General features: G+C 41.0%; 1 protein-coding gene across 1 annotated transcript; it reads right to left on the reverse strand.

Moving 5' to 3' along the window:
* Positions 1–3,450: 3,450 nt before the first annotated feature.
* On the reverse strand, positions 3,451–7,634 carry mstnb (myostatin b). The gene is made up of 3 exons (XM_061723860.1): positions 7,127–7,634; positions 6,052–6,422; positions 3,451–5,262 (listed from the first exon to the last, which is right to left on the reverse strand). The coding sequence occupies exons 1-3, from the start codon at positions 7,500–7,502 to the stop codon at positions 4,882–4,884; spliced, it is 1,128 nt and encodes a 375-aa protein (XP_061579844.1). The 5' UTR covers positions 7,503–7,634; the 3' UTR covers positions 3,451–4,881.
* Between the last annotated feature and the right edge of the window lie 9,333 nt (positions 7,635–16,967).

Here is a 16,967-nt window from a genome sequence, read left to right on the forward strand (position 1 = left end):
ATCTACAAACTTACATCCAATACTGATACAGGATCAAGCCCTCTGATACCCAAATGAGAAAATGATTTGACAGTCTCTTCAGTCCCAATTTCTGGACAAATATCTGTAATAACATCTTCTCTATGACAAAGAATGCAAATGTACAATGTATTCAGTACAAAATCATTCACAGGTCTCACATTGCAGAATGAAAAATATTTAAAATGGGCCTAGGGGACACCTGGGTAACACTGATTATTACTGTCTCGTCAAATGTCCTCGCCCACCTGTTCATGGCTTTTGTTCAAGAGTAAGAGAGAAACTCTCAACAATTTTGAGCTACAGAATCTATTTGTTCTGACTAGATAACTGTAGTAAACTTGACAATCTTACAATTAAATAAAGAAACCCGGTCCCTATCCCTATCCCCACTCTCACATATGCAGAAGAAAATATACATATTTTAAAAAAAAGTTATTTTTGCCAATTTTGACACTAACCCACCTCATATATGTAGACAGTTGTGCAAATAAATAAATAAAAAACAGTTTAAATATTGATATGCAGCAACAGCTGCTTCTCTAAGATCATTCATTAGATCTTTCCCTTTTTGCATGGTGTTAACACGCACCTAAATAGACTAGACAATTAAATTGCAACAAAGCATGCTTTTATAGATGTTCACCATAGTAAATTTATCAAGGACTGACTGAAACCGTAGAACAGAAAATAGCTTCTTGCTTCTTGCTTCTTCATGAGTGATGGAATATATAAATAATTACCAACTATATCCTTTATTTTATTTAAACAAAGCCAACATAATGCTTTTTTCTTTGTGACAATAGTTTGCACAGCAACACATTTGCAGAAAACCAGGCTGTGAAGATAGTAGACCTGTAAAATATTAAGTTGGATACGATAACGATAAAAATGTTGAGCTATTTTATTATTATTTTTATGCCTTTATAACCACAATTCAGAAATATATTTAAAAAAAAACAGAGCTATTGCCAGATCTCATTAAGATCAAGTGGTAAAAATTATTACAATTATCATAGTAATAATATATCCTTTCAGTACTCAAAAGTTTAAGCCTTCTTTTACATTATTATGAATTGTAATAAACCAGGTATGTAATTCATTGTTAACAATCATCTCTCATTGAGGACTTGAAGAGGAATACATGCCCTGTCCTTCAAATTTCTATTAGCTTTACACAACAGGAATCTAGTCCAATAACGGGGTCTCCAGCTGCCTTGGACTACTCCCTTGCCCCCTAACATCCTTCTTCCCGTTCTCTCACTCTCACTTCCTCACCTGTCAGAGGTGGAATGTCGCTGGCGGTTACAGTACTCCAGGGTCCAACTCCACACAGATGTAACTATGCTCAGTCAAAACGTTTCCCAGTTTATGTCACTAGCAACACACGGCAGCACTTACTGCAGGACAGCAGCTGCTGTCTGCTCGAAACAAGTAGCTACTGCAGGTCAGAGCGGAGGGAAGAAAGATGCACTGCTGCAGGCTGAACATTAACTCAGTCAGGACAGCTCATGTAGCTGCAGAGTTTATTGCAGCATTTGTTAATTGGAGAAACAGAACAATCCAAAATTACTATTATTAGTTTTTTACTTCCTTTTATTTTTTGCATTCTGATTACTATGTATATGTACAAGTATACCATAAACCTACATAAAATCTTCAGTTGAGCATTTACTAAGAGAAAACATGCCTCCATCCACAACCCAGAGAAGTTGGGACAATACAGAAAATACAAATTGAAAAGAAAATAGTGATTCTTACATATACTTTCATTCATTATTTGCATGTTCATTTATTTTAACTCTATAATGCATATCTTTAAATGACTTAAGGAATATATAGGATTGTAGAGGAAACGGACAAGGATACTAATCTAAGCTGTCTGAGTATTTGTTTTATTTTGCAGGAATGGTATGATAACCTCTGAATATGTCTGTAATAAGTTATAGGAACATTAAAATTTAGTAAAAATGTACTTCCCAACTATTTCTGGAATGTGTTGCAAGCTGGAAGAGACACAAAACTAGGTAGATTAACAAATCACATTATAAGTTGACAAGAAAAAACATTACTTATCTCAGATTTATAGTGTCTGCAAAGAAAGTAAATAGAAGCATCACTCCATTCAATTTTTTTTTAATAAAATGAAATTTTAATATCATCCCAAACTTTTTCTGATCTGGAGTTTAGTGCTACAAAATTGAAATATTGCAGCTAGATCATTTTGAAAGTTTAAGCATCATATTTACGTGCGATCCAGAAGTAATGCTGTTATTGTATTCTTAAGTGGTTACATTTTAAAACATCTGAACATATTCTGACAGACTGCTGAAGTACTCATAGTTTGTTTTGCCACTTTAAACTGCATATAGAAACAGTTGTAGTATCATTATGCAGATAGTACATGGGTGAAAAGCAAAGGTTGTAAGATGCTTCAGTTCTGGTCGGTTAAATCTGCTGTAATCAATGAGGCAGATATTGAATGCATCATTTAATTTTAAACTTTAGTCTTAGTCCAGATTTATTTATTTTTTTTTTTTTTTAATTTTCAGACCTTTCATTAACTTTTCTTTCCTCTGCCACCAACAAACTGAGAAGTGCAAAATCTGCAACCCCCCTCCTCCGAGGAAAAGAGGCTCTGCAGATCCACTCTACCCATGGTCTGCTCTGCGCTGTGACTGATCTCTGTGGCGCTTTTCCAGCTCTCAGCAGGAAAGGAAGTGGCTCTCATGGGCAGCGCTCAATTCGCCCTCTACTGGGCGGAAGTCAGGCCTCAATGAGGCCGTCAGTCCAATAGGTCATGCTGTCAGAGCGCACCACAGTTCACATCCTCTCATTAGACTGCAATACTTTCAACGTTCCCGTCCATGGAAAAAAGCAAAGTCAGGGAAATTGGGCTGAATTACACTCGTGATGCAACAAGCCTATGGTGATGGAACCGCGCAGGTGTAGTCAGGTAGACGGAGAGTGCTTCCATGATTTTCTGCACACATGCCACTGCACACAGGGCACACACCCACACGTTGCCTCTGCTACTTATCAGTTTACGCCATGTGTTGAAGACGTAAAGATTCTCAGCTGCTGAAGTGTGAAATGAGACTGCAGTGTTGAGGTTCATACTGCAGCATCAAGACTGGGTATGATCTGTGAGCCAGGGGAATGATAGTAAATCTCTCTGAATTAAGTTAAGGGATAATGGCAGATCCAGTTTTATTCTTTCTGTAAACTTTAGTGAAATCCAGTATTTTGGTTGGGATTTTCTTGTTGCAGTTCACAGCAAAAGTCAATTTTGTACAATGTTCAACTGAAAAATGACGATTGCGAATTATAACTGGTGTAAATTCAAGTGCTAAGACCTTAAAGCTTAGAATAGTAGAAAATTAACCACATTGCCAGCTGAATATGTGCTACTCAAAGAAACAGAACTCAACAAACAAGCTAGAGACTTTATTTGTTAAACAAGTATATAGAATTGCTGTATTACATCTTTTATCCTGCTACATTGTGGTTTTATATATTTAACCATCAGTGGCTTAGAAAGACAACTCCTTATGGAAACAATTGCATACAGTATGTATATAATACAAATTAGCAAACATATCAAAATCAGTTTTTACAACTTTTGTAGCAACCAATTCTTTCTATTGGTGTGCCATAGTGCAAACTGCGTTGTTTGTTAGACAGAGTTTTAAGCAAGATCTCAAAATTCACACGATTTCATTTTCTCCATCTTAAACACATTTTCCTTTGTAGGCTGCATTCATCGTGCCTTCAGTTCAAGTCCTTCTGTCCAGTAAGCTGAATTTACAATCAGAATAATTCAAGTGTGTCGGGCAGGTCAGGCTCTGTTATATCTTTTTTTTTTTGTTTTTGTTTTTTTTGTTTTGTTTTTTTGTAAGATTGTGAAGATTACAAAGTGACCTTGAATGTTTCTCGGTCAGTTTCTGTATGGCAGAGTACATGATGACCTGTCAAAATATTAAGCGGGACTTCACCCTGGGAGAAAAGAGTTAAAGATTTCTGTTCCCACTGCAAAAAATTAATATCTAAGAAAGTAAAAGCGCCTTGTTTCAAGAAGATTAGAAGACTATTTTGCTATTTCTAACAATTCTAGTCAAGAAAAATGTTCTTACCCAATTGGCAGGGATCATTTTGCTTAAAATATTACCATTTTGACTAGATTTTGGAATATTAGGCTTATTTCTAGATTTCTAGAGGGACTGTTTTGCAGTGTATCCTACAACATTCATTCTGCCAGGGTGAAATGTCACTCTAAACAGTCTAAAACTTTATCTTTCAAGCCCTTTCAAAATGTCCTTGAGGATTCCTGGTTTCTCTCTGAAAACATAACTCAAAATATGATTATCAAAAAACGTAGCAAAGCATAGTAAAAAGTGTAATAGCTTGTATCTTGGGTATGACTGGAGTGTAGTGGTATAAATGGTGTACCAGTATAAACGGGCAGCATGTTTGTCTACAAAGGCAGTGAAAAAGAGAAGAAAAATACTTTTTTTGGATAACTTTGATCATTTCAGTCTACATTCACTCCAAAGTGTGCATGTCTGTATGTGTGTCTTTGTGTGTCCTTGTGTGTTTTTGTTTTCCTGCATCTGGCTTCAAGCCCTCATGGCTAAGATTTCACTGGAGAAAAAAGAAAAGTAAGAACTATGCCAGTTGTGAAAGCACTGCCCTGCAGGAAGATCGAGCTGTTTGTGGCCTCTACTCTGGTTGTATTGCACCATGGTCTGCAGAAAAGCGCTGGAAGTGGTGGATTGGTTGGATCAGAGAGTCTAAAGTGGGCAGGGGAGGGGGCCCGTCACACCAGCCCCTCCGACCTCCCTGCTCTCGCAGTAGAGTCTCAACTCAAGAGCATCCACAACGGTCCACCACCATGGAGGGGATCTTGCCGTAGATGATTTGCTCTTTGCGGTTAAAGTAGAGCATGTTGATGGACGACATCTTTGTGGGGGTACAGCAGGGGCCCACGCTCCCCCTGGGGTTGGCCTTGTTCACCAGGTGGGTGTGTGGGTACTTCTGCAGGTGCATGTACTCACACTCTCCAGAACAGTAATTGGCCTTGTAGCGCTTTGGGGCAATAATCCAGTCCCAGCCAATGTTCTCAAAGTCCACAGTGAATGGATAGCGGCAGCACCGGGACTCTGGAGAGTTCTCGTCACAGTCCAGACCCGAGTCTCTCCTGGCGCGCCTGGGGCCCTCGGAGATCTTCACCTCGATGAACGGTTGCTGAAATGACAGAGTGGGTGTGAGCACTTTGAAAACAGTCAATTTACAAAAGGTTGCGCTTGTTAACATTCATCTTTTAATTTCTTTAATCCAGTGCCCTTTAGCAGGTGGTTTTCAAACACGGCGTGATAATATTATGAAACTTGGAGTTATAGTAAAATGAAATCATCTGATGCTTGGTTAACTTCAGCTTTCCAAGTTTTCTAATTGCCCCGGAGCCTGGTGCCAGCATTCGAGCTGTGAGCTGTGTGTTTGTCATTGATAGCAGCAGTGTGTGTGTGTGTGTGTGTGTGTGTGTGTGTGTGTGTGTGTGTGTGTGTGTGTGTGTGTGTGTGTGTGTGTGTGTGTGTGTGTGTGTGTGTGTGTGTGTGTGTGTGTGTGTGTGTGCAGGCAATTACTCTGATTTGCACAGTCACACAGAATACTTAAAGGAATTTGGAATGGGTGAACTTTTATGTAATCAAGCAATAAGATTTAAGGTTAATGTGGGCTGGGCATTTGTCCAAATGCAGGTGTGCGCCTAGATGGAGTCTGTGTTGATTAAGAGCTTTCTTTTTTTCTTTTATATCTTGATTCCTTCTTTCTGGAATGTTTAACTCCTGCTGATTCTGCAAAGCCTCTCTACACATTAAAACCTCTGCAAGTCTAAAAACTTAACTCTGGTGCTGTGCAATAGGTAGTTTTTATTCAGTTGTAATACTGGTTATGGAAATTATTTATTATAAATTTATTATACCATAATTCAAGCTTAAAAAACCCCAAACAAGTTAAATAAATGTTCCAACTCACCAGGCCCTCTTCTCCCGGCTCTGTGGAGGTCACGGCTAAGTCGTTCCTACTCGAGTCGGGGGCCTTGATCACGATGCCCCAGTTGGTCTCCGGCTGCCGCAGCCACACCGTCACCACTTGTTTAACGTCTATACTTTGCCACGAGCTGACTCCGGCGTTCACGTCGATCTTCAGGGAGCGGATCCGCACGGACGTGCTCCCGTCCGTGGCCGGCATCAGGCGGGAGATCTGCAGGAACACGGTGGTGGCCTCGTCCGCGGGGCGCAGATGCACCCACAGCTGCGCCCGCACTATGCGGGTGGCCTGGAGCTTCTGGGTGAAGGAGAAGAAGCAGCACTTTGGCTCTCCGTCCACCTGCACGGCCGAGTCGGCTGCATAAGGAAAACAAAGAGAAAATAGTCTTTATGTGCACTGTAGAAGATTTGTCATTTAAAAATGAAAAACACCAACAGCAATAATAATAATAATAATAATAATAATAATAATAATACACTGGCTGCATCATTTGGGTAATTAAGATAAGATAAGATATAAAATAATCCTTTATTACTCCCTCAATGGGGAAACTCACATGTTAGCAGCAGTACACTTAACACGCACATGCATGGAAGAGGGTAAAAGAGTAAAAAATAAATATAATCACAAGATATAGACAGTATATTGCGATGGTAATAAAAGTAGTGCGAAGGAAAAAAACTGTGCAAAAAAAGCAGGTAGAATGAGTGTGAGGTAGACGGACAGATATTGCATAGATATTGCACATATGGTTATTGCATGAATTAGACCTATGAAAACACGCGTTGTCTATCCGTTTTTAATCTGAATAATTATATTCACATACTTACGTTCAAACCCAGAAAACTCGACAACAAACGTCAAGATTCTCATGTGCGTTTTTATCCACCTTGTGCGTTTTTACGCACAGTGCGTAAAGGCATTTTGAAAACGTTGATTTATGGTACCGCGTTACAGCAACGCAGAACCTTAGCGTAGAATACGGCGTAGGGCTCTGCGTCGATTTAACGCGGAACCATAATTTAGGCTTGAAAATCCAAAACCAAAAGTATAAACTTACGTTCAGTGGCCATAATCATGATCGTCTCCGTGGTTGCGTGCTCGTCGTCCTCTTCCAAGACCACGTCCCTATTGTCGTCCCCCAGCACGTCGTACTGGTCGAGCAGCTGCTGCAGCGGCGGCGCTTTGGGCAGGAGCTGCTGCACCACGTCCCGGCTGATGTTGGGAGCTTCCTTCATCCTCAGCTTGCTGAGGATCTGTGATTTGATCGCGTTCAGCCGCATGGTTTTGATCTGCTGCCGCACGTCGCAGGTAGCGCAGTGCTCTGTGTCTGCGGGGCTGCTGGCGGCGGAGGGCTGTGTATCCTGCTCACTCACAACTACTGCTCCCAACGCTGTCAGCAAGCCCAGATACAGTACGATCTGAGACAGATGCATTGTCTCCCAAGCAGGTGGAACGGTTCGTTTGTGTTGTGTGTTTTGTTTTCAGAAGAAAAACGATAATAATAATCCCTTGGTAAAGTGCAGGACCTGATGCGCGCCTGGACTGCGTGTTGGACAAATGAGGCACTCTGACAGGCATCATACTTCATTAGCGCGCACCTTTTTATACTCCAACTTTAGCCTCTTTTGTGTCGTCTACGACTATGATTGGCTGGACAGGCAACGATGAATTTTAATCGACTGACATTAAAACTTTTTTTTCGCTGTCAAACCTTGAAGGCATGCAGACTTGAGAATATGTGCTGAGCGTGTACACGGATGGATAAATTCGCGTTTTATCATGATTGCATAATAACCACCATCGCAGTCTTCCCGACATCAACCACAAAGACCTTATGCGCCTTGCAAATGAACCTGATGATTCTTGGTGTATAGTATCTTCATTGATATGTAAATAAATACCAGGGAGTGGAAGTTAGTTTATGTAACAAGTTTGCCCCACACACACACAAAAAAACAACAGAATATCGACACACAAACAAAACAAATATAGGAAACACAGTTTCCTTGCGTATAAAATTACTTCCACAAACTAAAAATTGCTTTCTCGGTCAAACATCTATGACTTTATCCTTCTAAAGTAGATGATAAAACAGCGCTATCTTGTGGAAATCATACATCAGTAACCCAACATTAATATGTCCTCATATATCACACAAACCCACATATGAATTCATGCACTGCTGCAGGCTGAACATTAACTGAGTCAGGACAGCTCATGTAGCTGCAGAGTTTATTGCAGCATTTGTTAATTGGAGAAACAGAACAATCCAAAATTAGATCATGTTTTTTAGTTCCTTTTTTAATTTTTGCATTCTGATTACTATGTATAAGTACAGGTATACCATAAACCTACATAAAATCTTCAGTTGAGCATTTACTAAGGGAAAACATGCCTCCATCCACAACCCAGAGAAGTTGGGACAATACAGAAAATACAAATTGAAAAGAAAATAGTAATTCTTACATATACTTTCATTCATTATTTGCATGTTCATTTATTTTAACTCTATAATGCATATCTTTAAATGACTTAAGGAATATATAGGATTGTAGAGGAAAAGGACAAGGATAATAATCTAAGCTGAGTATTTGTTTTATTTTGCAGGAATGGTATGATAACCTCAGAATATGTCTGTAATAAGTAATAGGAACATTAAAATTTAGTAAAAATGTACTTCCCAACTATTTCTGGAATATGTTGCAAGCTGGAACAGAAACAAAACTAGGTAGATTAACAAATCACATAAATTGACAAGAAAAAAACGAGAAAAATTGACATTAAAACGTTTTTCACTGTCAAACCTTGAAGGCATGCAGACTGAGAATATGTGCTGAGCGTGTACACGGATGGATAAATTCATGTTTTATCATGATTGCATAATAACCACCATCGCAGTCTTCCCGACATCAACCACAAAGACCTTATGCACCTTGCAAATAAACCTGATGATTCTTGGTGTATAGTAACTTCATTGATATGTAAATAAATACCAGGGAGTGGAAGTTAGTTTATGTAACAAGTCTGCCCCATGGGGCAAACACACAAAAAAACAACACAATATTGACACACAAACAAAACAAATATAGGAAATACAGTTTCCTTGTGTGTAAAATTACTTCCACAGACTAAAAATTGCTTTCTCGGTCAAACATCTATGACTTTATCCTCCTATAGTAAATGATAAAACACCGCCATCTTGTGGAAATCATACATCAGTAACCCAACATTAATATGTCCTCATATATCACACAAACCCACACAAATATATGTATATGATGAAGCTGAACTGGACAAATTAGTTGGTACCCACAACGTCATATTTTATCGCACAACCTTTCGAGGCAGTCTTTACAAATAAGTGATTGATGTGACTCTGTGACTCTTTGCTGCATGTAAACGTACTGACTGAGACTTCTGGACCTGCTAGACAGGTATTTTAGGCCCACTGCTCATGACCAAACTGCTCCAGCTTTCTCCTTTTTAACGGGTTTCTTCTCCCAATGTTTGACACTACTTAGTCTTATTTTCTTTGAATGCTTCATTTCTTTGTATATGTTAACAGAGTGATGTAAATTAGCAAAATGTTCCAGTTCTGTCCCATCTGCTGATGTTCTTTTACCTTGGAGTTCATCGTGAATCTCTTTGGAAGTTGTTCTTGGTTCTTTGGTTTCCACACATATCATTTTTTCTGTTTGTCAACAGACTCTTGTCCACAACCCTGAACTTCTGTAATTTGCAACTTTAGCCACAGGAATATCAAGCTTTCTTTCTTGATGCTTTCTTAAGATAGTACATTGCATATATTGGGGCAAAATAGTATTTAGTCAGGCACCAGTTGTGAAAGTTCTCACACTTAAAAAGATAAGAGAGGCCTGTCATTTTTATTACAGGAATGTCTTAACTATGAGACAGAATGAGAAAAAAAAAAATCCAGAAAATCACAGTCTCATTTTTAAAGAATGTATTTGCAAAATATAGAGGAAAACAAGTATTTGGTCAATAACAAAAGTTAATCTCAATACTTTGTTATATACCCTTTGTTGTCAATGACAGAGATCAAACGTTTTCTGCAAGTCTTCACAAGATTTTCACACTGTTGCTGGTTTTTTGACCCATTCCTCCATGCAGATCTCCTCTAGAGCAGTGATGTTTTGGGGCTGTTGCTAGACAACACAGACTTTCAACTCCCTCCAAATGTTTCTTACGAAGCCAGTCCTTCGTTGCCCGGGCGGTGTGTTTGGGATCATTGTCCTGCTGGAAGACCCAGCCACGTTTCATCTTCAATGCTCTTGCTGATGGAAGGAGGTTTTGGCTTAAAATCTCACGATACAGGGCCCCATTCATTCTTTCCCTTACACGGATCAGTCGTCCTGGTCCCTTTGCAAAAAAACATCCCCAACGCATGATGTTTCCACCCCCATGCTTCACAGTAGGTTTGGTGTTCTTTGGATGCAACTCAGCTTTCTTTCTCCTCCAAACACCACAAGTTGTGTTTCTACCAAAAATTCTATTTTGGTTTCATCCGACCATATAACATTCTCCCAATCCTCTTCTGCATCATCCAAATGCTCTCTAGCAAACTTCAGACGGGCCTGGACATGTACTGGCGTAAGCCGGGAGAACGTCTGGCTCTGCAGGATCTGAGTCCCTGGCGGCGTAGTGTGTTACTGATGGTTCCTTTGTTACTCTGGTCCCAGCTCTCTGCAGGTCATTCACTAGGTCCCCCGTGTGGTTCTGGGACTTTTACTCACCGTTCTTGTGATCATTTTTACCCCACGGGAAGAGATCTTGCGTGGAGCCCCAGATCCAGGGAGATTATCAGTGTCTGGTATGTCTTCCATTTTCTAATAATTGACCCACAGTTGATTTCTTCACACCGAGCTGCTTACCTATTGCAGATTCAGTCTTCCCAGCCTGGTGCAGGTCTACAATTTAGTTTCTCACGTCCTTTCACAGCTCTTTGGTCTGGGCCATAGTGGAGTTTGGAGTGTGACTGTTTGAGGTTGTGGACAGGTGTCTTTAATACTGATAACGAGTTAAAACAGGTGCTGTTAATACAGGTAACGAGTGGAGGACAGAGGAGCCTCTTAAAGAAGAAGTTACAGGTCTGTGAAAGCTAGAAATCTTACTTGTTTGTGAGCAAATACTTATTTTACAGAGGAATGTACTAATTAATTCTGTAAAAATCCTACAATGTGATTTCCTGGATTCTTTCCCCTCCATTGTGTCTCTCATAGTTGAAGTGTACCTATGATGAAAAATACAGACCTCATCTTTTTAACTGGGATAACTTTTGGTGGCACAATTGGTGGCTGACTAAATTCCTTTTTGCTCCAACTGTATATAGATATATAGCTATAGACAGGGGTGAAAATCCCGGGGGGGACAGGGGGGACAAGTCCCCCCCATTAGTAAAGCTGTCCCCCCCTAGAATAATTTGAGACAGAATTAATAATTTTGGAACAATGCAGTAGTATTTAGTAGTGATGCACCAAAATGAAAATTTGTGGCCGAAACCGAAATCGAAAATAATAATAAACAGTAAAATCCCATTACACTTAAAACAAGAGTCATCACCAGAAAAATAACTTGTTATTTGACAATTTTCACCTGTTTCAAGTAAATTTTCACTTGAAATAAGTAGAAAAATCTGCCAGTGGAACAAGATTGATCTTATCAGCAAAACAATCTTGTTCCACTGGCAGATTTTTTCCGCGTTTCCAGAAATGGCCGGAAGATGGCAGTGCCGTCGAGTCTTAAGGCTGATTTATGGTTCCGCGTTACACTAACGCAGACCCTACGCCGTAGGGTCTACGCGGCGACGCGCACCGTCTCTGCGTCGATTTAACGCAGTACCATAAATCAGGCTTTAGCCGGTCGGTGCGCTGCGCCCTGAAGCCGCTCTCTCCTCCTCCAGACTGCAGCTCTGCGCGCCTGGAGTCGTCGTGGGGAGTCACTGCTCTGAAGTCAGTCCAGACCAGACCTATGATTTCCTACAGCGAGGCTCCACTAGGCGTTATCCGACTTAAAAATCAACCGAGACCCCCGTCTGCCGCAGGGTTCCCCTCAGATACATCCCCAAATCCTACTGAGCACCTCATCCTGAATAACAAAACCAACAAACCGCAGCAGCAACTTGGAGGATGATTTTGTTGTGCTACGTGCAGCATGTTTATTAAGTTGAGATTGCTCGGATTCCGTATGAAGAGCTGAGGGCAGCGCTGGGCCGGAGCTACATACACATTATTGTTTGCTGAAACGACCTTGGGTGATATATTTCTTTCTTTCCTTTTTTACGGCCGGATCTTTCTTATTTTTTCTGGAATGAAGAGAAAATGGACAACAATTCCTTACTCTCTCAAAAGTATGTACACCTCTACTGTTTCACATTTTCTTCTGGTGCTTTCCTCTATTTTCTTTTTTTGTGTGTCATATTTGCTCATATCCTCCCAGCACTGTTGTTTACAGAAGTCAGCCTGCAGGTTTAAATCCAAAAAGCAATGTGTCTGACCTCATCTTGCTGCTGCTGCTTCCACTATTTGACACAATCTAACATTTACACACGTTTGCAGCCATTTAAGCTTATTATCACAGTGCCAGCTGTGGCAGAGGATTTTGTGTCAGGGTCCAGACTCTTGTGTTTTCAGTCTGTCTCTCCAAATGTTGTTTTACTATCAGGGAGACTCCCCTCTCTGCATAAATCATTAATGGCCTGCATGTTGTGTGCACCACAGCACTATGCTTTCTGAATGAACCACATGTTTGCTGTGCACCAAACGCCCTCCGTCTGAGGAAAGGAGCCGTCACAGTGAATCAGGCTGCTCGGTTAGTGGAACAGATGGGAGACGCAGACAGGCTTACAAGGCAGCGACATCAGTCCGCTCAAGCTCAAGGCACACGCCCCTGTGTCATGTCAGACAAAATAAGGCGAGGGACTGAGTCATAAAACACTTTGGGGCAGAAGTGGAAGGGAGGAGGAGCTGAGTATATTTTAAAATGACCTTCCGAGTGTGAGGTGAGCCTCGGGGGCCTTGACCTCGGGCCACAGTCAATGCAGCCACAGTGTAAAAAAATTGTTAAAATTCTCTCCGTGTTCTCTGAAGAAGAAAAATAAATATGACTGAAATCGTTCCTGTTCCTTATTTCACTTTCTCTCCGTCTCTCTGCAGTTGAGGAAGGGATGAGTTCTTCTCGCCAAAGGAGCCGGACTGGGATGGACTTCTTAACCCGTGGCCCCTCAGCATCCTCTAAATCATTGCGCTCCAGTGTGTAATACTCAAGGATTATCACACATGTTGGCCTGCAGACATGGATGAGAGTGGAAGTGGAAGACAGTTGCTCAAGTCGTGATAACTAGAGTTCAAATGAAAATGTTGATGCGTACTCTGAAAATCTGACCAGACTCATCGCGTCAACATACAAATCACACCTTCAAGTGAATCAATGCTACACCCTTCAGAGTATGGGGTGTGTCAAATCCAAAAAAAGCGAGCTTGCTTCCCAAAATGCCAACTCAGCCGAGAAGACAGATGGCAAAGGCAAGGGGCCGAGGGGTGAGAACGCCTACTTGGTCCACTCGGAGATGGACTCGGTGGAGAACTCCCCTCAGGTCAACCCGGTGCTCCTGGATTACGCCCAGAGGCTCTCAGAGGAGATCGTGGCCCGGGCCGTGCAGCAGTGGGTGGAGGTGGACAGTCGCTATAGCGACATCCCCTACATTGAATGTGACGTGCCATGACATACGAACCAGAATGTCATGGGGCAAAGCTGGAGACTGTTGGACATCAACACCTGAGGGTCTACATGTGTGAGACAAAAGCCAGCAGTGTCATTCAGAATGAATCACTCAAGTGTCTGTCTGCCCTGCGCAGGAATGACAATGAGCTGTCACTAATTCAGTTTTGACCTACTTTTGGATTGGATTATACTTGGATTGAGCCTAAAACCCTCCTCCAAACTGTCCTAAGCGCTCTGATTCCATCTACGTCTCTGTGATTATCAGTATCAGCCAAGCAGAGCGTCTTCAGTCGGATATCATCATCATCCTGGTCCATGTTTGTGCCCTCTCAGAAGGTGCTAGATCTCAGTGACTCGATCCATAATGCAAATAAAAACAAAAAAAGGAAATCCTTTCTGATATTGGCCAGAATCATGATGTCCCTCGTCAGCGAAAGTCTATCCTTCCTCTGTTGTTTGACCCCAGGCCAGGTTTTTCTCCTCTTACAGGGAAAGTTATTAATACCGGTAAATCTTCTCATATGCTAAAAAATTTGTAGCTTTAAAATCGTACTTGGTATCACCACTTCAGAAACAAACCCATCTGTTGGATTCCTCGTCTGACAAAAAACTCTTAACGGCTTCTCTGGAGATCTTGTTGCAGAGCCTCCATGGACATCAACTCAGCTCTGTGTTTCACTGCCATCATCTCGCCCCGTCATCGAAATTTTGTGCATAAATGATGTGAATCCTGTCTTTGGGTGAAAATGTGTCTATACACAAGGAACAGTGCGGGAACTTTGACAAGACTTGGCTCACTGTTCCCTTAACCCCAAATAAAGCAGGATATTAGGAAAAACGTACACACTTTTCAAAGGAATTCATCTCATCAGTGGAGTTGGAAAATGTTGTTGACTCTTGTTTGGTCTTTGCATCATTATAACTTTTAACTAGGGAATATCAGTCCTATTGAGGCAAATGGGACCTTGATAAACCTTGAAACCCCTTAAGTTTGAAGTCATTTGATCACCAATTAAATGAATGCAGTATTCCTGGAGGATGGAGGCAATTCTGGACCTGGACTTTGGATGGTGTCGATACAGACGGGGCCTCAGAAGAAATACGTGCCAAATTATTTGTGCACAGGCTGTATAATGGGATAAGCCAAAATGAAAGTCTCACTGCCAACTTAACCTTTAAGAACATTTTTGAGGATGCCTAAACTGCCATACAATTATTTATAGTGATAACAATGTTAAAGAATAATAAAAAAAAGAAAATTACTGAATAGCAGTGACGATCAGCTGATAAGCCATACAAACGATGTACTTGGGTATTGAAACCACTTGCCTTCTCCCCACGACTCTGGTAAGAGTTTGTGTTGACGTAAACTTGGCCATTTTCAATAAAATAAATATGCGAGTTAGAATTTTTTGGAAAAGCTAACACAGATGCTACTGCTGTGCTCTCTGAAAGAGATATCGCGAATAAGGCGACTATTAAAGAGGGTTGTCAGAAGAAACAACCATAAACAGAAAGGCGTGCTGGAAAGTGCACCCAAACCCATGTAACACGTAAAGCCTGATGTGCACTGACCTGTGTGGACAGATGAATCTCTCGGGGCGTTTCCAAACACATGGTGAAAGAACGACTGAGCTGATACAGATACACCAAGTGAAGCCAGCCTCACTGCTTAAAACCACTATTGCATGATTTTATTATACTTGTTTTGTTTATCTTATGGTTATTAAAAAAGGAAAAAAAAACTCAAACTGGGTGATTGCAATCTGTTCTTTTGGGTTCAAATGAAAATATATTGTCATAATGGTCTGAGGCAGCAGCATCTCAAGTCTGTCCCCAATGAGCAAATTTTAATTTTTGACAAACTGTGTTCTGCCCCTTTCTCTGCATCAACACATCTGATTCACCTGAATGGATCTTCAGTAGCTTGTCACCAAGGTCTCCACAGGTCTGTTGATGACAGTCATTTGAATCTGAGTGTTTTGAATCTGGGAAACATCTTAAACAACTTAAAACATCAAGAACCAGATTTGTGCACCCTGCTTTAGAAAGTCAGAAAATATACACAGTTTAGAAAAGATTTGATCATGTGAACACTCGTCTTCAGTGAAATGTCTCCTCATGTGATGCTTCCTTTTTGAAATGTGATTCATAGTTTAAAAGCTTATACAGTTTAAGGTACATCTGAAGATGTGTGGACAGAGATGGAGATAAGGATTGTGTTAATCCCAATTATCCCAGATAATGTTATTATCTGGGATTTATTCATCTCATCAGATCACCTGTTATGCAGATGGTTGTAGAGTTTGTTGTAAAGTTTATTCCATTTGTTTCATTCCTAGTGACCTGTCAAACACCTTAATTACTTTTTGGAAAAATATACCTCAAAATGATCTGATTAGTGTGTTTGCGTTACTTAAACAGCACGTGCTCCTTTTGCAGCAGAGAAGCATCACATCGTGACATCTGGGACTGCAACAGCCACCATCCCATCCTTTTCTCCACATTTGCTCAAGGAAGTCGTTTTAAAATGGGGTGGTGGCCCATTTCAAGCGGTACCACTGGCCTCCAACCAACCCCAAAAGGATCACCAAGAGGATCAGCTGAGTTTAGAAAGAGAAGCACGTACAGGTTTTTAAAAGCTGATGGCACCTGCTTCTACCAGGATGTATTTGTTGCCAAGTAAAAGAGGAAACATCTCCAGGAAGCAGCTGTGATCGTCTGTCCTGAAATGACTTAAACTGATAAACCTTTAAAACTTTCCCGTGATATGATGCTCATTCAACTTGCAAGACTGTAAACTTAAACTGATGCCAATAAATCGGAGTTATGCCTTCCATGAGTGCAGCGTTTCATTACCAAAGTAACTTGCTGAGCGGGCACACGTACGCGCACGGCGGTGGGGCCGCCAAACAAAGCGGGCGGATCTCCGGCAGGTCAAGAGTTCAGCGACACGAAGAGCAAACAAAAGGATTTAGAAAAACGAGTGCTGGATTAGTGTTTGTTTGGAGATCCAAGTCGTAAACCTCTACAGCGCAACTGCAATGCTAAATGACAGAGTTGGACTGTGTTCCCAAGTGTTTCTGGCAGCAGAGCCTCAGACTGAACCTGCTGCTCAAATGAACCTGTAAAGCGTCTACAAAGAAACCAGGGCTTCA

Source organism: Cololabis saira, chromosome 6 (genome assembly GCF_033807715.1).
Source record: "Cololabis saira isolate AMF1-May2022 chromosome 6, fColSai1.1, whole genome shotgun sequence".
In the NCBI taxonomy this organism is placed as follows: domain Eukaryota; kingdom Metazoa; phylum Chordata; class Actinopteri; order Beloniformes; family Belonidae; genus Cololabis; species Cololabis saira.